The sequence below is a fragment of the Schistocerca cancellata genome, chromosome 9 (genome assembly GCF_023864275.1).
Source record: "Schistocerca cancellata isolate TAMUIC-IGC-003103 chromosome 9, iqSchCanc2.1, whole genome shotgun sequence".
In the NCBI taxonomy this organism is placed as follows: Eukaryota; Metazoa; Arthropoda; class Insecta; order Orthoptera; family Acrididae; genus Schistocerca; species Schistocerca cancellata.
The window spans coordinates 144,260,264-144,283,195 of NC_064634.1; the positions used below are offsets into that span (position 1 = coordinate 144,260,264).

The 22,932-nt window shown below is 43.1% G+C and overlaps 1 protein-coding gene across 1 annotated transcript in view; it reads left to right on the plus strand.

The window, feature by feature from the left end:
* Positions 1-3,865: 3,865 nt before the first annotated feature.
* LOC126100867 (protein yellow-like) overlaps positions 3,866-22,932 on the plus strand; it is a 103,142-nt gene continuing 84,075 nt past the window's right edge. The window contains exon 1 of the mRNA XM_049911534.1: positions 3,866-3,990. Within this exon, the coding sequence (XP_049767491.1) occupies positions 3,921-3,990 (70 nt within the window). The 5' untranslated portion in view covers positions 3,866-3,920. The remainder of the gene's footprint in view (positions 3,991-22,932) is intronic.

Consider the following 22,932-nt stretch of genomic DNA (forward strand, 5'->3'; position numbering starts at 1 on the left):
GTGCGGTTCTGGCGCTGCAGTCCGGAACCGCGGGACTGCTACGGCCGCAGGTTCGAATCCTGCCTCGGGCATGGATGTGTGTGACGTCTTCAGGTTAGTTAGGTTTAAGTAGTTCTGGCGCTGCAGTCCGGAACTGCGGGACTGCTACGGTCGCAGGTTCGAATCCTGCCTCGGGCATGGGGGTGTGTGATGTCTTTAGGTTAGTTAGGTTTAAGTAGTTCTGGCGCTGCAGTCCGGAACCGCGGGACTGCTACGGTCGCAGGTTCGAATCCTGCCTCGGGCATGGGTGTGTGTGATGTCTTTAGGTTAGTTAGGTTTAAGTAGTTCTAAGTTCTAGGGGAATTATGACCTAACATGTTGAGTCCCATAGTGCTCAGAGCCATTTGAACCATTTTTTTTTTTTTGACAAACTGCTGTACAGACCAGATGGGGGCAAGACAAGCACGCTGCACGAACACGTGCACCTTAAGCCACGAAACTCACAAGAGGGACATTGTGTCAGCAACGCTGTACTAATTCGTGTGCCATGTGTTTATTGCTCGTGTGAGTTAATGAGCACTGCGCTCTCATTTAAATATATGGCCGGAAGAGTCAGCCTACAGGAATTGTGAAACGAACCCTGTCGTCCAGGACTGCGTGCCACAAAGGGCGCAGATTCACCACGAGATGGGGAAACTCACAGGCGTCTATTGTCTATTAAGGCCTAAGCGCTATAGTGTGCGAGTGAGGCAGATGAGAACCTATGTCATAGAGAAACCCAGTAGAAGGCGTTTGTGGCCAGGGAGACGTAGTAGTGTTAAATATGGAGGTCCTAAGATCGGCCATAAACGGGAACATTTATGAAAACTATTTAATTCTGTAGTAATTGATGGAATGAAGCCACAGTAATTTTATACTGCCATCCTCCATAAATATTCATGGTGATCCCAATAAGACTTGAATATTGATCGTATCTGTAATAGTTTAAGATATACTGTTAAAGCGAAATTAACAAGTTTTGTAACAAAGACCTGAATGCTAAAATCTGAACGCTTTGGTCGATCTTAACGATCGACATTTCATATAGAAGCGCATCACTAAAATGACAAATGTTGTAAATATCAACTCAGTAACTTTATTTGTTTAAAAGATATAGAAAATTTAAATTATCTGTGTTTTCAGTTAAGCATCAGACCACCATTTCCTCCACACTAAACACATTGAACTATGACAGCATGACACCTTATTGAATCATTAGGTAATAGAATATTTGTTGTAAAGTTTAGTGCGTATTAGTTACTTTTATTCTTTATTTATTTATCAGAAAGCACATTGGTGCAAGACTACTGACCGTGACATTCAAAGTTACGAAAGAAATTGTATTGGTTTTATGTAAAAGAATTTAACAATGGATATCATTGTTACTTTATTTAAAACGTGAAAGTGGTCAAGCTTCGATTATTTAAATATGTTAAAATGTAAAATACTGTAGAATAAGCTGTAGCCAATCAGATGCACGGCTTCAGGAAAGGGAACTGCACTAGTCACTTGAGCGAGTATGTTCGGCGCGCGGGAAGCGCGGCCGGGGACGGGCAAAGGGACAGTTCGGCTGGAGACACCTAAGGGGACAGATCGGATTGAGACGAAAAAGCGGACAGTCGGTCTTTAGGCAGCTAGGAAGTGAAACGACTTCGAAAATTTGGCGTGGTGTGGTGTCGGGGGACTTGGTCTCTGAGCTGTGAGCAGCTGCGCGCCTGGTGTGAACTCCAAATTTTGGTGTAAATGACGAGGTCTGGTATCGGACTTGCATTTCGCGATGAGATTGAGAATGATCGAACTATGTGAAATGGATATTCGCTCGAGTTTAACAGTAACTCTAAATACGACCACTTTCGCTAATAGTTTGCTTTCTGAATAAACATTATGCCAACCAAATCGCAACTGAGTGGCCTACATCATTTATGGGTCGTTAATTTACTTCCCGATATTATTATTACCGTTATTATATGTTATATTAACTTTGTATTTAGTAAACTTGCCATCAGCCAGACAATTTAACCAAAGGGCGTGTAATGCGACACGTGCAGTTCAACCCCTAGACGAGTTTGAGCCAAGACATTTCGACGAAAGGGAACCGCATGTGAGCCCGAACATCTTTGGGATGTTAGCTCGCACTCGTTTCTGTTGATATTGTTACTAAAATAGCACTGATCACTTTTCAATTTCTACAACAACGCTACATTTCAAACCAATGCCAATTTAAAAAAATAAATACTAATCCTTTTCTTAAAGAAGTTTACTTAAAACCAAAAAAATTAGCAATGCTGCTATGGCTAATTGATATTTTAGTTTAGTTTTTACTTAGTTGTTCGTAAAAAGTGAAAACCACCTATTATAACGGAGACCAAACATGTACCGAAAAGTACCGGTTATTCAGAACTAAAATTCCGGTATCGGTTTTTACCGGTCGGTTTTCCCCATCCCTCGTAACGACACTTGAGCCAGAGGAACTCTAACGCAGCGTTTGTAGAGTTGTGCTCTCGTGTCGTATTCCGTTCCCTCCCGTGCTAACGCTTGTTCCCTGGTACAAGAAGGGTGACCAGACGTCCGGATTAATCCGGACATGTCCTCCTTTTTAGCTCTTTGTCCGGGGTCCGAGCGGATTTTTACAGTGTGCGGCTTTTTCGCGAAGTTGAGCGTAATACAGTTAAATTTAGAATTCGTCCCGTTCTATTGCTCTTTTCTTAAATACTTTAACTATTGGCACAGCCTTCGTGATAAACACGCACGAAGGCGGTGTTAGTACGTGGCACCAGGGTTGTCGATGTTATCGTTGATCTACCTATAAGCGAATGCAAATATCGATTATTTAAAATTTTAGTTTCGTATCTTCGCTTTGCGTTGGCTTGGGTTCCTGTAGTTCTCGTGTGATTTGTGAGTGCAATTTTTAACCAAGTGAGTTACGTAAAATATTTGGCTGTGCCTAAACGAAAGTGTACATTTTCTGATGTCCTTTCCTGCAAATATCCTGCTTTAAGAAAGGGAGAAATGAATTTGAAGCGGAATGTAAGATATGTGGAGCTGGAACGTACGTCTCAGTGGTCAATAAAGGTGAGAAATACCTCGACAGATTAACTGTCATGGTTTTATTTCATTGTTTCTAGTCATTCAATTTATTTGTATTCGGAAGGTTAAAGTGCAGTTTACATGTCGTCAGCTGCTGCTTCAATTGTAGAGGTTGGTAGCGGTGCGTCGAATGAAGGGAGGTGAATGGTTTTACGTTTTTCGCTTTGTAAACAATTCCGTGTTGTTGACATAAGAAAAAAATTGAGGCCACACTGTCACCACGATCAATGTTTTTAATTTCTTTTTATATTGCTCAGTTAACCACCACCTGACCATCAGTAACAATTAACTACTAGTTTTACCGGTAATTCCCAGCAGTCACGTGACTTGTCCAAAGCTGACGGGTGGTATCCTCATCTGCAGTTGACCCATTTGATGAGTCCTCTTTTTTTCTTCCTTTGTCCTCCTTTTTGAAGCCGTTTGTCCTCCTTTTTAAACAATTGCATCTGGTCACCCTAGGTGCAAGCACGTGCTAATGAGTACTGGCTAGTTGTCTGCGAATGCGTGCTCGCTCGTGTCTACTCCCATTTGCTTCGGCGTGAACGAAGCTTTCAAATGACGGCCCTCTTTGCCGCTCACGAATGGAACGCCTTCCGGGAAGGGCATCTTGCCTTCCTAATCATTTTCGAGTGTCACGCCGCAGGAATTTCTGTCTCCCGGACTGGTTCCGAGCGCCAGCTGACGCACCGATTGTTGTCATCGAATTTCCCGGCGCGTTCGTCCGTGACGCGCATGCGCAGTACAATGTGAGCGTGAGTTGGCGTCCGAGTCACCTTTCTCCTCTCCCGTCCGCGTTCTGTTCTCCAGTCTGCGCTATGGCCCGCCACGCGCTTCACCTGTGGCTGCTGTGCCTCGCAGCCGTGATGTTCGGTCTCTCTTCTGCCGGTAAGCGTCACTTCTCCAGCGACCACTCTTCACACGGTGTTACCACGATATGTACCAGTAACCGAAACCGACAATGCGACTTATTTCTTTCATGTTCAGTTTACACTAAATACACGGTAGCATTAGTAGAGTTGGCATTTGTTATCAACAGCCTTCCTTTGCCAAATGCTGCCCGAGAATTTTTACGCACTATCAAGTGTCGAGCTTTGTGTGATTGTCCTGTGAAGAATACGGCATTTTCTGCATCACAGAACACCTTTCATCATTTTGTATTTATTTTTCAATATGATAAACACAGCTGTCAATATACTTAATAGTATCGATTGCAGTACGATTTGCGATAGAGGTGTCTCATTTGCAAGCACACATTTCAAATTCTGTGGCACACATTAGCGATACTACAAGCGAACAATTTTACCGTGTCTCTTTTCGTCGGGGCAGAAACAACTACTACCGACGAAAGAAAATAATATTACTTCGGTTAGATCTACGTTTACGGATATTCGAACGGCTACATTTCTAAATTTATAATCCAGCAGCCAAATGAAGCAGTGTAGTTGGAAGAACGACATTTCTCCATCAGACTGTGTACAATTTTCATTTTTGTTATTTTTCGCATCTCCAGTTTCGGGCATTGCCCATTCTCAAATGTAACACACGTGGCTACATCATTGTCACTGATATAAAAATTGCGTGCCATGCATAATTGTGCACGCGGTTTTTAAGTGCGGTTCTAGGCGCTGCAGTCTGGAATCGCGAGACCGCTACGGTCGCAGGTTCGAAACCTGCCTCGGGCATGGATGTGTGTGATGTCCTTAGGTTAGTTAGGTTTAACTAGTTCCAAGTTCTAGGGGACTAATGACCTCAGAATGTGAGTCCCATAGTGCTCAGAGCCATTTGAACCATTTTTGAACACACCTGTAAATGGACAATGCCCGAAACTGGTAGCGCGAAAAAGTAAAATGTTCCACACTCAGTCAGGTGGAAAAATTTCCTTCTTCAAATTTATTGAGACTTAGAAAATGATTGAAGCAATACAAGTAACAGATTTCAGACGTTCCACATTTTTTTTCTTTAATCGGTAATAGTTATGCTGCCATGAAATGGGATTCATTTGGTTTCGCAATATCTTCCAATACATATGTCATATTTCCCGCAAAAAGCGGTACTTATTATGTTTCAAAAAACCTTATAACGCCCGTGGACTCTTATTTCATCAAATCATTGTATTCAAGTTTATTTTACGCTTCGACTCCAAAGGTTCAAACTTTTGCGATGATGAATTAGGCCTAGTACTTACTGAGATACCAAAACCAACATACACCAAATTATTCAGTGATACACGGTGTACCTTTTTATGACATGAAGTACTGACTAACACTGTTCCGCACTTGAACTGCGCGTTCAAAACTAAAAATTGTATATGTATACTGAAGTCGAAATTGCCGTCTGATTTGTTTTTGATGGGCCCGTAATTTGTTTTACACGATGCTCCTCATCCAGCCACGCTGCCCCAACACGTCGTTTAGTTACAAAATACCAGTCACCTTCCTACGATACGACACTGTCATCTTAACCGTAATTTTATAGTCGCTTAGTACATTGCAGGAGACATTTGATTTATTTATATATTTGTATACTCCCTTATGTTTCCGTGCTTGTCTTTTGTAAGAGAAGTAGTAACAGCCCTGCCAACCACATACTTCAATCAGTGTGAGATGCTGTGTACAAACGTTTCGCAATGGTGTTAGTAGCATTTTCAGTCGGTGAGCTTTGGAAACAATACGAGAACTGGAATGAGATTTTCACTCTGCAGCGGAGTGTGCGCTGATATGAAACTTCCTGGCAGATTAAAACTGTGTGCCCGACCGAGACTCGAACTCGGGACCTTTGCCTTTCGCGGGCAAGTGCTCTGGAAACATCCCCCAGGCTGTGGCTAAGCCATGTCTCCGCTATATCCTTTCTTTCAGGAGTGCTAGTTCTGCAAGGTTCGCAGGAGAGCTTCTGTAAAGTTTGGAAGGTAGGAGACGAGATACTGGCAGAAGTAAAGCTGTGAGTACCGGGCGTGAGTCGTGCTTCGGTAGCTCAGTTGGTAGAGCACTTGCCCGCGAAAGGCAAAGGTCCCGAGTTCGAGTCTCGGTCGGGCACACAGTTTTAATCTGCCAGGAAGTTTCAATACGAGAACTGCTTAACTCTGTGCTGTGGAAGATACTAGTGTAGCTGTCTTTCCACTACCTTCCTCCAACCTGTTGTGACGTTGCTTATGTTTCTGTGCTATATGGATGGCTGTGATGTATAGAGTAGTATTTGTGCTGCTAAGAGGAGAGTATGGAATGGCACGTAGGGACACTGTGAAACCCGTTGCTGTAAAACGCATCTGTTAAACTGAGCAAGTGCTCCTTGCCCTTGAGGTATGCGTTTTAGTGCCCATGTTTACTAGACGATTTTCTCTTGATAAAAAACTTTGCATAGCCGAAATCGCATAAATTCTTCTTTAGTTTTGACAACCGGTTTCGACAGGTACAACTGTCGTCTTCTAGTCTTCAAAAATTATTTGTTACAAAACGTGTTCATTGTGAATTAGAACACGTTTCTAAATAAATAGTTTTTGTAGACCAGACGATGACATTTATATCTGTCGAAACAAGTTGTCACAAATAAAGAAGAATGTATGTAATCTGACTATAGAAAAACTTTACAAAGTAAAATAGATCGCTTCTTCCAATTTCTATCTTGTTTTGGACCACCCTACCACCTCCGAAAGTTGCATAATCTACAATCTTAGCAACGACAATGCAGGTACATGTATTCCACTGTCAGATAGAACGATTTTCGGTTATAACTTTCGACTCGGTAGTTTCGCGATCACGGTCCCTTGTCTTAGATTGATACATTTACCATTCCCCTTCATACCCTTAAGCCTGTATCATCTTCACGGAATCGCGCTGTATAAGGGGCTCAGTCGCAAATTCTGTGTGGGTTCTGCTACGGATTGTGTTAGGCCTACCTATCAAGAAAGTCTCAGTCCGGTCACAAATTTTGTTTGATATTCTATACGATCGTATTTTCGTTACAAGCGTTGATGCGGTATTGATTCTTTTCTATACAAAAAGATATTTGAGAGTATTAGCTACTACGGATGAGAGAATCAGGTACTGAAGAGGAGGTATGAGATTACAAGAATGAGATTGGCAAGATAGGAGCTGGAAGCTGCGTAGTAAAAACCGATGATAACGGTAGAACGATCGCGGGATGATGATCGCAGTAAGTGTACATTATGACACGTACGTCACAGCGATCTCCACAAAACAACGTAGGCGTTCTCAGACCTTCGCACTGCAGCTTGAGAGCTTCAAAGTCACTCAAGAGCTACTCTGAGACTACAATGCAGGTATCCACTGCAGACAGGATTGTGTTCGCTTTCACCGAGCGCGGTCTGCGAAGGCCACAGAGCACACAGCTGCAGCGCTGTTGCATGATTCACAAGAAACGTAGCTGATCGGCATAGTTAAAGCGTGATAAAATCGAGGAAACAGAAACATTATTCAGATTACAATTACCTTTATGCCAACGGTTTAACTACGCTACAAATGGCTTTATGTTTATGAGTCTTCCATGAAACAGCTTTAAATGCTTGATGATGCAGGTGTTCTTGAATTCATAATGCCATGAAGTCCCTTCTTGGTTTTGTGTCCTGCTTGTACATTATGAAAATTTCATGTTTGATAAAAATTGAGACTAACGAACACCTCGCCGCTTGAAAGAACAAACTGCGATGTGATATTACAGAAGATGACTACACAATTACTAAATACCTTATCACGAAAGAAACTGCGATGAATTCTTGTAATGACTAGAACAAGCTTGCTCCAGAGAAGTTTTCTCATTTTCTTTAAACAACGGTAGTATAGTCTATCAACCCTGTCGTCCATTTAATGAACATTCTGTTTGCTGTACAATGCAGAGCTTGCTGGACAGCTACTGGAGGCTAATCGAAATACTGATTGTTTCTCTGCTTGTTGACTGGTGATGTAGTGTACGGCAGCTACCCTATGGAAATAATTAGCTCTGTTTCGAAATGTGCTGCTTGCTACGTATATTGTTAGTTTAAAAGCAAGACAGTTTCAGAAGAAATATTTGTAAAGTTTATTACAAATCTCATAATGAACTTCGTACAAAAAAAAAAAAAAATTATGTCGCTAAGAGCTCATTCTGTCACACAGTAAAATAAATACCGTAGAATGGGAACCAACCAGTGTGTAAACAGAGGTGAAAAAGATACTTTGATTTCCATCTCCTCCACTGGTGTTGACGATGGCATCTCGGAGCTATGCTGCCGCAATTCCTTTTATTATGCGAAATATGACAGGCTTGCTCAGGCTACAGTTCATTCATGTTGATACATTACTAATTTCGGAATTCATCGTCCATCATCAGCTATATCTGAGAAACCAATTACACCTATATGACGATTCAATAAAATATGTCCATGAATGGACAGCCGATATCCACTGGTGTCCTACCATATCATTTTACCACGCAGGTAAAACCATTTAAAACACTTCAAAAACTTTTGTTTTATTTTGAAACTCAGAAGGAACATAAATTGTCCGTGGAGCACACAAACCAAAAATTCTAGAATGTGGACTCTGAAATCACGAATGTGTGTTGTATCAATACGTAACATTAATTAAGTGGTGCCCGAGAAATCTGTAATCTTTCACATAGTAAAACTGATTACACTTTATGGTAAGTTATTATGATGGAACGGAAAGACAATTTTAGATAAACGTTATTTGATTTTCATTGACTTCGTTTCTCCGTGATACATTAAGGGGTATCAAGTCGCTTTCAGACATAGACTGGACGTAAATCTAGAGCATTAAACACTGTCTGCGACATCACTACGGCGTGAAAACTGCTTTTTACGTCTGGAAAGTAGCTGAAGCCTTATGAAATACCTATAAAAAAATAAGTACATATTTTAATAATTATCGTCTCTGCCTGTCTACGTTACGAAGTGCGCTAACGCACACTTATGTGATGGAATTCGACACTGAGGTATCCGACTGAGATATTGGTACTGAAAGATAATTTCATCGTTAGTATTTAGCTGCCGACAGAAGGGGAAAGTGGAGGAGCGAAATTCTAGAGCACCAGAATGCACGCAAACGTCCGCCTTTAAACCCCTAACATTTACCAAGTATCTCAAGGAGACAGAGCATGTGGCACTAGTTAAGGTATGTTGATAATTTTCACTATTGGATCGTCTAACTACACTCCTGGAAATTGAAATAAGAACACCGTGAATGCATTGTCCCAGGAAGGAGAAACTTTATTGACACATTCCTGGGGTCAGATACATCACATGATCACATGACAGAACCACAGGCACATAGACACAGGCAACAGAGCATGCACAATGTCGGCACTAGTACAGTGTATATCCACCTTTCGCAGCAATGCAGGCTGCTATTCTCCCATGGAGACGATCGTAGAGATGCTGGATGTAGTCCTGTGGAACGGCTTGCCATGCCATTTCCACCTGGCGCCTCAGTTGGACCAGAGTTCGTGCTGGACGTGCAGACCGCGTGAGACGACGCTTCATCCAGTCCCAAACATGCTCAATTGGGGACAGATCCGGAGATCTTGCTGGCCAGGGTAGTTGACTTACACCTTCTAGAGCACGTTGGGTGGCACGGGATACATGCGGACGTGCATTGTCCTGTTGGAACAGCAAGTTCCCTTGCCGGTCTAGGAATGGTAGAACGATGGGTTCGATGACGGTTTGGATGTACCGTGCACTATTCAGTGTCCCCTCGACGATCACCAGTGGTGTACGGCCAGTGTAGGAGATCGCTCCCCACACCATGATGCCGGGTGTTGGCCCTGTGTGCCTCGGTCGTATGCAGTCCTGATTGTGGCGCTCACCTGCACGGCGCCAAACACGCATACGACCATCATTGGCACCAAGGCAGAAGCGACTCTCATCGCTGAAGACGACACGTCTCCATTCACGCCTGTCGCGACACCACTGGAGGCGGGCTGCACGATGTTGGGGCGTGAGCGGAAGACGGCCTAACGGTGTGCGGGACCGTATCCCAGCTTCATGGAGACGGTTGCGAATGGTCCTCGCCGATACCCCAGGAGCAACAGTGTCCCTAATTTGCTGGGAGGTGGCGGTGCGGTCCCCTACGGCACTGCGTAGGATCCTACGGTCTTGGCGTGCATCCGTGCGTCGCTGCGGTCCGGTCCCAGGTCGACGGGCACGTGCACCTTCCGCCGACCACTGGCGACAACATCGATGTACTGTGGAGACCTCACGCCCCACGTGTTGAGCAATTCGGCGGTACGTCCACCCGGCCTCCCGCATGCCCACTATACGCCCTCGCTCAAAGTCCGTCAACTGCACATACGGTTCACATCCACGCTGTCGCGGCATGCTACCAGTGTTAAAGACTGCGATGGAGCTCCGTATGCCACGGCAAACTGGCTGACACTGACGGCGGCGGTGCACAAATGCTGCGCAGCTAGCGCCATTCGACGGCCAACACCGCGGTTCCTGGTGTGTCCGCTGTGCCGTGCGTGTGATCATTGCTTGTACAGCCCTCTCGCAGTGTCCGGAGCAAGTATGGTGGGTCTGACACACCGGTGTCAATGTGTTCTTTTTTCCATTTCCAGGAGTGTACAACTGAATGAAATACAATTTTCATGCCATACGCGATCCACCTTTAGTCTTTTCAAGGCATCTTCAGTGGCCTGGAATATCAACATATCGTAATACTACACGCAACTGAGGCCGACAGGACTACAAATGTTGAACAAGTGCCACTTGGTTTTTAGGGTGCTGATTTTAAGTTGTTGGATTATGTGCCAGCAACGGGTTTCACCGTATCCATACGTGCCATTTCATACTCATCTCTAAGCAGCTACATGAACAACTGATCATAGCTCTTAAGGTAAGCATTTTAGAGTCGATGTTTACTACTAATTCTTGTTTTGGTCCTTACTACCAGCTGGAAAATCCTACTCTACAGTCCAAGCAACAGCAGTATCAGTACATATATTCACTATCATAGGCATCAGAACGATTTTTGCTTATAACTTTCGACACGGTCATTTCGGGAGCAGGGTCCCTTACTAAAATTGATATGTTTACTCTTCTCCATCATCCCTGAAAGTTCGCAACGTCACGGAATAACCCTGTATGACGGCGATATAACACAGAGCCCTCGAACAAAAAACTGTCTAATAGCTGGAAAAAAGAACAGTTCATACCAGTCTACAGGGTAGTAAAAGTGATCCGAAAATCTGCCGTTCAGTCTTCCTCACGTGTATCTGTTGTAGAATCCTCGAACATCTTCTCATACTCACACACACCAGTTTATTCGCGACACGAGTTGTGTTACGTAAGATTTACATTCTGGATCGTCAAGTGTAATGAAGTATCTTGAACAGAATGACCTCTTCAAGCTAGGTTCCCAAAACATCGGTCATGTAAAACCCAACTCGTGCTTTTCTCACATGACGTCCAGAAAGCAATAGATCAAGGCAATCAGACAGGTGCAGTATTTCCTGTCTACCGAAAATCACATCTTACACATGTTTGTTTCTGTGTTCGTTACTGTAGAATTAGTGCAGACAGTTGCAATAACACTAATAGCGGAAGGTGGTGCAGACAACTGTAAAATTAGTAAAAAAGATAGAAATAACGAAAAGCTATGGCTCTTTTTCTGTCACAGAGAAGAAACATCCGACTGAGAGTGGAAAAAGATGCCATAGGAGAACTACATGTAGAGCTTATAAGTTGTTGTTGTGGTCTTCAGTCCTGAGACTGGTTTGATGCAGCTCTCCATGCTATTATATCCTGTGCAAGCTTCTTCATCTCCCAGTACCTACTGCAACCTACATCCTTCTGAATCTGCTTAGTGTATTCATCTCTTGGTCTCCCCCTACGATTTTTACCCTCCACGCTGCCCTCCAATACTAAATTGGTGATCCCTTGATGCCTCAGAACATGTCCTACCAACCGATCCCTTCTTCTGGTCAAGTTGTGCCACAAACTTCTCTTCTCCCCAATCCTATTCAATACTTCCTCATTAGTTATGTGGTCTACCCATCTAATCTTCAGCATTCTTCTGTAGCACCACATTTCGAAAGCTTCTATTCTCTTCTTGTCCAAACTATTTACCGTCCATGTTTCACTTCCATACATGGCTACACTCCATACAAATACTTTCAGAAATGACTTCCTGACACTTAAATCTATACTCGATGTTAACAAATTTCTCTTCTTCAGAAACGCTTTCCTTGCCATTGCCAGTCTACATTTTATATCCTCTCTACTTCGACCATCATCAGTTATTTTGCTCCCCAAATAGCAAAACTTATAAGTAGCCATCTAAAAGTTCGATCGATAGCTGAATAAACAGAGAGTATGATGGACCCTGTAAAGTTAGCTTGTTATTCAGAGCAAAAGTGATCCGAAAATCTACCGTTCAGTCTTCCTCACGTGCATCTGTTTAGAATCCTCGAACATACTCTTATCATACACACACACACACACACCAATTTATTCGTGACGCGAGTTGTATTACGTATAATTTACATTCTGGGTAGTCAAGTGAAATGAGGTATCTTGAACAGAATGACCTCTTCACGCTAAGTTCCCAAACCATCGGTCATGTAAAAAATGGTTCAAATGGCTCTGAGCACTATGGGACTTAACTGCTGAGGTCATCAGTCCCCTAGAACTTACAACTACTTAAACCCAACTAACCTAAGGACAGCACACACATCAATCCCGAGGAAGGATTCGAACCTGCGAGCGTAGCGGTCTCGCGGTACCAGACTGTAGCGCCTAGAACCGCTTGGCCACTCCGGCCGGCGTTATGTAAAATCTAACTCGTGCTTTTCTCACATGACGTCCAGAAAGCAATGGATCAAGGCAATCAGATCGGTGCAGTATTTCCTGTCTACCGAAAATCACATGTTACACAGGTTTGCTTCTGCGTTCGTTTGTTACTGTAGAATTAGTTCATGCAGTTCCAATAACACTAATAGCGGTAGGTGGTACAGACAACTGTAAAATTAGTAAAAAATATAGAAATAACGGAAAGATATGGTTCTTTTTCCGTCACAGTGAAGAAACTTCCGACTGAGAGTGGAAAAAGATGCCATAGGATAACTACATGTAGAGCTTACAGGTAGCCATCTAAATGTTCGATCAATAGCTGAATAAACAGAGAGAAGGAGAAAGTAGTATGATGGACACTGTAAAGTTAGCTTGATATTCAGATTAGAAAAAAGGTAAAAGAAAATATATTATCACAAAGATTCACGTAAATACAATTTAATATCGGAGTGATTCACGAAGATGTGCTCATATTTTAATATGTTATTCTACAAGTAAAGCTAAACAAAAAAGTTCATACAAACATAGGTCTGCAAATTTTCAGTTACGGGGTTACGGCTAGTAAAAGATTTTGCTGAAATTTAGCAACTTCACTAACATGAAGCCACCGCAAAACTGTATGAGGTTGAAGTAAAACGCGATTTCTATTTATTTTATTGTTATTATTCTGGTGAATCTAATAAAACATCTGCAGTTTTTTTCCAGAACATCCAAAGAAGCAAAGACGTAATTTCGTAAAATTAATTTAACTACTTGGCCCAATTTAATTTTTTAAATTCCAGACAATTGCAGAAAGTTTTCAACAGAAGTTGTAGAGAATTTAATTTTGGAAAAATGATAGTAATAACGTTAACTGAAACTGTATCATTGTGTCAGATAATCTACTTTTATTAATACCATAGCACATGTGAATTCATGTTAAACCGGAAAAAACATAGCTCAGTGTTAAGGAAATTGCACAGTGCACATACAATTTCAAAATATATTCACAATAAATGTTCAAAAATGTCTACACCGAGTTCAATGCATTTAGCTGCACGCGTATGAACAGATTTTGTTACTCGTTTCAGTTTCACAGAGATGTTATTGATTTCGTCTATTGCATTCAGAATGCGAGCATATAGTGCCTCAAATCAAATGGTTCAAATGGCTCTGAGCACTATGGGACTCAACAAAAATGGTTCAAATGGCTCTGAGCACTATGGGACTCAACTACTGTGGTCATAAGTCCCCTAGAACTTAGAACTACTTAAACCTAACTAACCTAAGGACAGCACACAACACCCAGCCATCACGAGGCAGAGAAAATCCCTGACCCCGCCGGGAATCGAACCCGGGAACCCGGGCGTGGGAAGCGAGAACGCTACCGCACGACCACGAGATGCGGGCAGGGACTCAACATCTTAGGTCATAAGTGCCCTAGAACTTAGAACTACTTAAACCTAACTAACCTAAGGACATCACACACACCCATGCCCGAGGCAGGATTCGAACCTGCGACCGTAGCAGACCCGCGGGTCCGGACTGCAGCGCCAGAACCGCTAGACCACCGCGGCCGGCTATAATGCCTCACTTGTATTGACTTTGTCCTCATAAACTGAATAATAGAGAAAACTAATTCGTTCCAAGGTCAGGAAACGACTGAAACAACTCACTAACGGTTGACAAAAATGACATAAACGTTTCTACATTCTTAATGAAAAAGTAAACGAATTTACTTGTGTAACAATCTTTGCTCCTCTGGATGTTCTGGAAAACTACTGCGGGTACACGTCTGGGACATATTTTATTGGATTCACCAGATCAATAACAACAGAATAAATGGAAGTCGTGCTATACTTTAACCTCAAACAGTTTTGCGATGGCTTCATATAAGCGAAGTTGCTAAATTTCAGGCAAAATCTTTTATTAGCTGTAACTCCGAAAGTTAACATTTGCGGACCTATGTTTACAACAGCTTTTTTCTTTAGTTTCACTTGTAGAATAACATAACAAAATATTTGCATATCTTTACGAATAACCCTGTATAATGGTTCATTTTAGTGATCAAGCAGGCGGACTTTAATGAATAAAAAAATAAAATCCGAAAAGGATTTGACTCAGAACCTCACCAAAGCTTGTTAATGAAAGTGTAGTCATACTGGATATCAAATGAAATTTGTAACTGGAGCGAGGATTTTTGTAGGAAGGATACAAATTGTTTTGGACGAAGACTCATCAACCGATGTAGAAGTAACTGCAGCTGTGCCGCAGGGAAAGGTGTTGCGAACATTGCTGTCCATGCTATATATTAATGGCCTGGTAGAAGCTATCAACAGAAACGCCAGACTTTTTTGCAGATGACGCAGTTATCTGTAGTGATATTCTACCGGGAAAAAAAAGCTACGTCGCATAAAGTCAGATCTTGATAAGGTTTGAAAGCCATGGAGAGCTTGGGAACTGGGATCTTTGGAACTTAATTTAACTCGAAATATTAAAAATCAGATTTTTGAATTTTCTTTTCTTTTAATTAAATTATTAGACATAAATTGAGACAGAGCAGTGTGTTACATACATTAACTCAACACATATGGGGTGGTTTCAAATTGAGCCACTGAGCGTGGAATATCGTTGCTTTTGGTGGTCAGGTAAAGTGCAGTTACTTTCTGCAGATAGGCACAGGGCTGCTTGACAGAGAGCACACTTTCATCTGCTTCTGGGAGGTTCCTTCTTTGTCCTACGGTGCACAAAGTGCCTTGAGATCCCATGTATTGGTAGATACTTTACTCCTGTAGTTTGTTTTTCAACGTTAACAACAGTTTTACGTCTTTTTTTTATAATGGTTCTGATGATGTACTTGGACGTCGTGGACTCTCTGGTTAGTCTAGAAGACTATTTGTTATAGCACCGAGATCACTGTTTTCAGCTAACGCATCATCTCCACTTTCACTGCTACTTTCAGTCTTTGAGTCGGTATCACAAGAAATCCCTTCCAAAAAGGCACGTCAAAATTTTCTCTTCCTCTGTTATGCAAGAGTACATCGTGTGAAACTGGAAATACAGCAACCTGTTACAATTATTCGTATTGCCCTTTGAGCCTCAGTGATGTCAGAAGGAACCACCACATTAATTACAAAAATAAAAAAATTATGTATATATGTACCTTATCCATGGGCAAAACATGCCATATAGAGACAAATTCAATCACAATTTGAAAATAAAGACAGTCGTGCACAGCATACAAAAATGTCTTCTACGTTTGCTCGTCTAACTTCTAAGACTTGAAACGTAAGAAGAAGTTCAAGCTGCAGCTGCTAGAGGGTAGTACCTCCTGGAGACGTGGAGAGTGGCTACAGGTGTGGCTACTCGGAATATATCGCGAAATGAAAAAAAAATCTAGGTGGCTCAAACGGAACCACATCGTCTGAAAGGGTTAAATATTCAGAAATTTAAAAATGCGTACTTCACATAATGCAAATCATTATGTCCAAGAGTAGGTCACATCTGGATTCAGTCATCTCACAAAATTACATGGGCGAAACAATTTTGTGGGCATATGAAAAGAAATGAAATGTCCCATAGGCTCAGTCATTGGTAAATCACGTTACAGACGTCGATTCATTGGCAGGACTGTAGGAAAGTGGAGTCAGTTCGAAGGTTGCTTATAAAGAGATATTGAATGCATGCAAAGAGGAGCAGCAAGAATGGTCGCAGGTTTGTTTGACCTGCGGGATAATGTCACGGAAATGTCGAAATACGCGAACTGGCACACCCTTGAATACAGACGAAACCTATCGCACAAAAACCTCTTACAAAGTTTCAAGAATCAATACGATGTGAGAAACCGAGGAATATACTAAAACTCCCTGCGCATTCCTCCCGTAGATGCCACGGAGATAATATAAGGCTAATTACAGTGCATACAAAAGGATTTAAGGAGTAGTTCTTACCGCGCTCAATAGTCGAGTAGTATACGAATTGGCTTATTGAAGACACTGGAGCGAACAGAGATGCGGGAATAAAATATTAACACGAAAGAGGAATTAGTTACTTACTTGTTCCATAGATAATATTCACGAAGTCAGTTAATGTTCGCAAAGTGTTAACTGTAAAAATCATTTCTTCAAAACAATAAATTTGTGAGACTGCGTGTTAGCCATTTACAATTTTCTAATAGCCTACTTATTTCTAGTTTAATCAACGATTTGTTGATGACTCACATTCCACTAAGTTAATCAAGTGGGGGGGGGGGGGGGGGAACCAGCAATTTTGGTTCTTCTTTACGATTATCGACATACTCTCTTTCCTTGTGCCGCTGTCCCGCACTTTCGTAGGGTCGGCATGGTTATCGTTTGATTTGGCGAGGCTAATTTAAGGGGTGGCCGGATGTCCTTCCTGTCGCCACCCCGGTGGATGAGATGATGATGAAGACAACACAATACGATGACGAGGATGAGAACAACACAGCACCCAGTTCCTGAGCGGAGAAAACTCCCCGACCCAGCCGGCAATCGAGCCCGGGCCCCTTTGCGCGGCATTCCTTCGCGCTGACCACTCAGCTATCGGGGTGTACGATTATCGACATAATGACAAGGAAAAATCACCAACTTGACCTCATATTTTAAGGAGAAAAAGAAGCACACTTGCAGGACATCGGTCTAAGCAATCGATCTTGCGCGAAAATTTGGGCCATAAGTCTTATACTAAGCAGTACTTCTTAAAGTACAGGTTTTAAACTTCCGCGCGCATAGATTGTCGTTCGCTTCGCCGCACTGCAGCCGCCTAATGGTCGAGCCCGAAGGACGGTAAGAGGGAGCGACGCACAGAGCTATCCTATTCGCGGGATGTTGAAGGTGAAAGAAGAGCAGAGGGAAGTGGAGACATCCACCAAACGCGTTTTGAAATCTTGTTCGAGAAATATTGTTCTTCCCGAAAAGCAGGAAGTAATATGAGTATGTGAGATGTTCGACTTCACATGTACGTTCAATATTATTTTAGTAGTATTCTCACAGGATATACTCCAGCTATGTACAGTATGATAGAGCTGCCCCTACTTAGGGGTTTTGAGCAACCCGCAACGTCTTCAAAACCTTGCGCGAGTTTTTCATATTCTTTCGCTCACTACGCGCACACTATTAACCCTACAGAAAAAATGAACAGGAACTTTTTGAAGGAAATTTAATGTTGTTAAATTTTGTACTGGGATATGTTTTCGCTGGAGGCCACGGTTTACGAGTTATTCAAGACAAACGCGTCTGGACTCTTATACGTTTTTCTTGAATAATTCGATAACTACGGCTTCTAACGAAAACGTATCCCAGTGCAAAATTTAACCACAGTAAATTTCCTACGCGACGGTCCTGTTCATTTTTCTCTGTAGGACTAAGCACGTCAGGTGGTTTTGAAGTCGTTGGGGGCTGCATAAAAGCCACAGGTAGGTGCAACTGAATCACTTTGTATGCGCTTCAAAGTCAAAATGAGTAAACGTAAGCAACTGAAGGATTATTAAGTAATGAAGTTAATGATTTTCCTTTTACAATTTAAACAGGCCAGTCACGATGAAGAACACCGCATCCCTGATGTCTTAACTGATGTCTTACCATCCTCCCCCTTCTTCTTGTCAATGTTTTCCATGAGCCTCCTCATTCCTTTCCTTATCAGTCCACCTAATTTTCAACATTATTCTGTAGTACCGTATCTCAAGTGCTTAGAGTCTCTCCGGGTTTCCCACAGTCCATGTTACCAATGTCAAAGCATTATTTCACAAACCTCCTAGTCACTCTAGTGTACCAGATGTAGAAGTATGAAATCGGAATTTCCCTATAGATGGTGCTAGCTGTCAGTGTAAGGGCAGTGAGACCGCGTCTGCAGCGCCATCTGCTTCCTGTAACGGCTGTCGACTAATGTCAACAACCAGTAACCCATGTTCCACACATCGGTATCTGTTTCAAACGCATAAACACGTTGAGTTTTGTGCCTACGAAATACGATTTGCGGACAGAATTGATTTTCTGTTATCATTTGAAGAAAATTGCTGCAGAATCGCATCGAATGCTTGTCGGAGCTTTCGGCAAACATGCTCTTGGGAAAACATAGTGTTCCGCGTGGTTAAAAAAATGCAAAAGTGGTGGTTTTGACGTGAGAAACGCCGAGCGTGGGAAACTACCGAAAAAGTTCCAAGACAACGAATTGCAGGCGTTATTGGATGAAGAGGATACTCAAACTCAACAGGAACTCGCGGAACAATTGAATGTGACCCAGAAAGCCGTTTGTTTTCGGTTGAAAGCTATGGAAGAGGTGCAGACAGTGGGAAAATGGGTTCCGCGTGAACTGAATGAACGATAGCAAATAAATCGAAAGACCTCTTTTGAAATGCTGCTTGCTAGATACAAAAGAAAGTCGTTTCTCCACCGAATAGTGACAGGTGATGAAAAATGGATATATTTTGAGAATCCGAAGCGTCGTTAATCATGAGTGAATCCAAGCAAACCATCGACATCCACTGCATCATTTTGGAAAGAAGACAATGCTCTGTTTGGTGGGATCAGCAGGGTGTCATTTATTATGAGCTGCTGATACCTGATGAAACCGTTATCAGTGATCATTACCCACAGCAAATGATCGATTTAAATCATTACGTGAAAAATGACCGGAATATGGAAAAAGGCAAGACAAAATCATAATGCCCCATGATAACGCCCCATCACACAAAGCAAAACGGATCAGGGAAACGATAAAGGCGTCCACTTGGGAAATACAGGGTGGCGCACGAAATGTGTTACCAATTGTTTCTTTCACAGTTTACGACGCACGTTAGATATCCTGCTGGTATCTGCACAGCACTACCCGCAGAGCTTGGAAAAACAAATGAGTTACGAAATGACGTGTAATTCACGATACCGCCGCTAGGAGACTAGTAAGCAGCAATGACTGACAATGGAGGACTGACGACACAGCAACGATCGGCAATTGTGTTACTTTTTCATGAAACGAAAATCCTTGTTGTGTCTCAGAGAGGCCGGCCGAAGTGGCCGAGCGGTTAAAGGCGCTACAGTCTGGAACCGCACGACCGCTACGGTCGCAGGTTCGAATCCTGCCTCGGGCATGGATGTGTGTGATGTCATTAGGTTAGTTAGGTTTAAGTAGTTCTAAGTTCTAGGGGACTTATGACCACAGCAGTTGAGTCCCATAGTGCTCAGAGCCATTTGAACCATTTGTGACTCAGAGGCGTTTTAGACAACAGTTTAACACACGATGGGTCCCTTCCAAGAAGACCATCCACATGTTGTACAATAAATTTGTACAGGAAGGAACAGTATTGGAAGCGAAGCGACCTCGGCCTAAGCCTGTTTGTTCGCCGGAGAATACTGAAGCCGTACGAGTTGCTGTACAGAGAAGTCCCGGGAAATCGTGTAGAAAGGCAGCAGTGCAACTGGGAATATCCAGACGCTCCGTTCAACGCATTCTTAAAAGTGACCTCCATATGTACCCATACAAGATGACCTGTGCACAGGTCACTGAAGAACACAAGCAGCAGAGACTACTGTTTGCTCAGTGGGCGAAGGATAGGAAGAAACTCTCAACAACGTTTGGTTTTCAGACGAGGCGCATTTTCATTTAGACGGTGTGGTTAACAAACAAAATGTACGCTTTTGGGCCACTGAAAACCCACAAGTGCTTCATGAACGACAACATTAAGCCCTGAGGATTACAGCGTGAGCAGCAATTTCCAGTCACGGACTTACTGGACCCTTTTTCTTTGAAGAAACTGTGAACAGCGAGCGTTATTTGACCATGCTTCGCAATAGCTTCATTCCACAGCTTCTTACTACTGCCTTGCCCTTCAACACCCAGTGGTTCATGCAAGATGGAGCAAGGCCACATACTGCAAACGAAGTTTTTACACGAGCATTTCGACATGCGGATCATTTCACTTAGGTTTCCAAGTCGCTTCAATGACGGACAAAATTGGCCCCCCAATAGTCCACACCTCAATACACGTGACTTTTTTCTTTGGGGGTACCTAAAGGAAAAAATTTTCCCGAAACGTCCACGTGATTTAATGGAGCTCAGAAGACTTATTCTTCAAGCTTCCAGTGAAATTACGGAAGACATGTGCCGTAGGGTAATCACTAACTTCAGTGTTCGTTTGAAGGAAGTTAGGAAACGAAATGGTGGACATACTGAGCATATGCTGAGTTAGAACAAATCCCCAAGGACGGCTCTTCATTGTAGTATATGTTCCTTTCAGATTGTATTGACAATAAAGTTTATATTCAAAAACAAAATGGTAACACATTTCGTACGCCACCCTGTACTAGGGCAAACGGCTTATTCTCCAGACTTGACTTCTCCGATTATCGTCTGTTTGCACCACTAGGACACGCTCTCGCTGAACAACGCTTCAACTTGTATGAAAATATACGAAAATGGCAAGCTGACTGGTTCACTTCAAAAGAAGTACCGTTTTTTTGGCGTGACATTCATAGCCTCCCAGAGAGGTGAGAGAAATTTATAAATAGCAATGGAGATTATTTTGAATAAAATACTGTTTTTCAGTTTCAAACAACAGACGTGTAATTATTGTAACCAAATTACGGTTTCATACTTCTACACCTGGTACAGTACTGCACGCTCGACCATTAGGCTGCTGCAGGAGGGCCGAGCTATTGACAAACATCCAGCGCGCGGAATATCAAAAGGTGTGCTTCTAGATCGTCGATAGCTCTGCACTGTCAGGATCACGACCCGAATTTTCGAGCAGGGTCGTTTTCTGGGGCTGATAACGTGCAAGCGTGCTTTTTTCCTCCTTAAAATTTCAGGACAAGTTGGTGATGTTTCCTCGTGAGTAAATCTGTGTGTCTTGCACTACTCCAAACTGTCTGTCTCATCAGACTGACATATGCCCGAATACGCTGAAAACGACTCTGATTTTACGGGTTAAAAATGTTGATGTGCAAGTCGCTATGCGGTGCGCTTCCACTGCTGTCAGAGTAGGACACACGCGGTGCACTTAACTTGAGAGATACTTGAAACGGCGGTGTAGCACGTTCGCGCTTGTTTATCGGCGCGATTGCTGGACAAACCTGTTGACCTTGGCGGCTCTAAGAGAAGCAAGCGGTGGGTCTCGCGGTACACAACGCTTACTCCGTCATCTCACCTCATAGCGTATACTCTTTTGCTGCTCGAGGGAACTCATCACCTCGGACGTGTGGGCGGGGAATTTCCGAGGGTCACCGCCTGCATGGTGACGCTACAGAGGCCAGCAACGTCATCACACACGCGCGCGCGCCCACACACACACACACACACACACACACACACACACACACACACACACACACACACGCTCGCGCGCGCGTGCCAGAGAGAGAGCCGACCGGTGTGACCGAGCGGTTCTAGGCGCTTCTGTCTGGAACCGCGCGACCGCTACGGTCGCAGGTTCGAATCCTGCCTCGGGCATGGATGTGTGTGATGTCCTTAGGTTAGCTAGGTTTAAGTAGTTCTAAGTTCTAGGGGACTGATGTTAAGTCCCATAGTGCTCAGAACCATTTGAACCATTTTTTAGAGAGAGAGAGAGCACGCGCGCTCACAAACTAGTTTCCGTAAACTGGGGTGCTCCTTCACAAACAACTAGATTCCGTAAACAGGGGAGAACCGCCAACCGTTAAGCAATTGACACCAAAGCGGAGTCTGTTGTTACCACTGTGATACAGCACAAAAGGTTTCACCAACGACGCGCAACTGATTTCTGGAACATGCACTTCCGTACTTTCACGAGAGACTAGAACAGGAGCGAGACAGCCAGAAGGTTAGCTGCTGGCGGCAACAGGGGGCAGGATTGCAGGTATCCAATGATGGGTACAGTATGAGGTTACGGAGCGTAGTTGAACAGCCTAGTCGACGAGTAACAACAGTACTACGGTGCTAGTGGTATTGCTACAAAACAGCGCAATGCAACGATAAACAAAGCGAGCATTACATTGTATCTACAACAGTTGCCGACGTTGACATTTCGTCAGAAAGGGAACAAAGGAATTTCGCAGAGT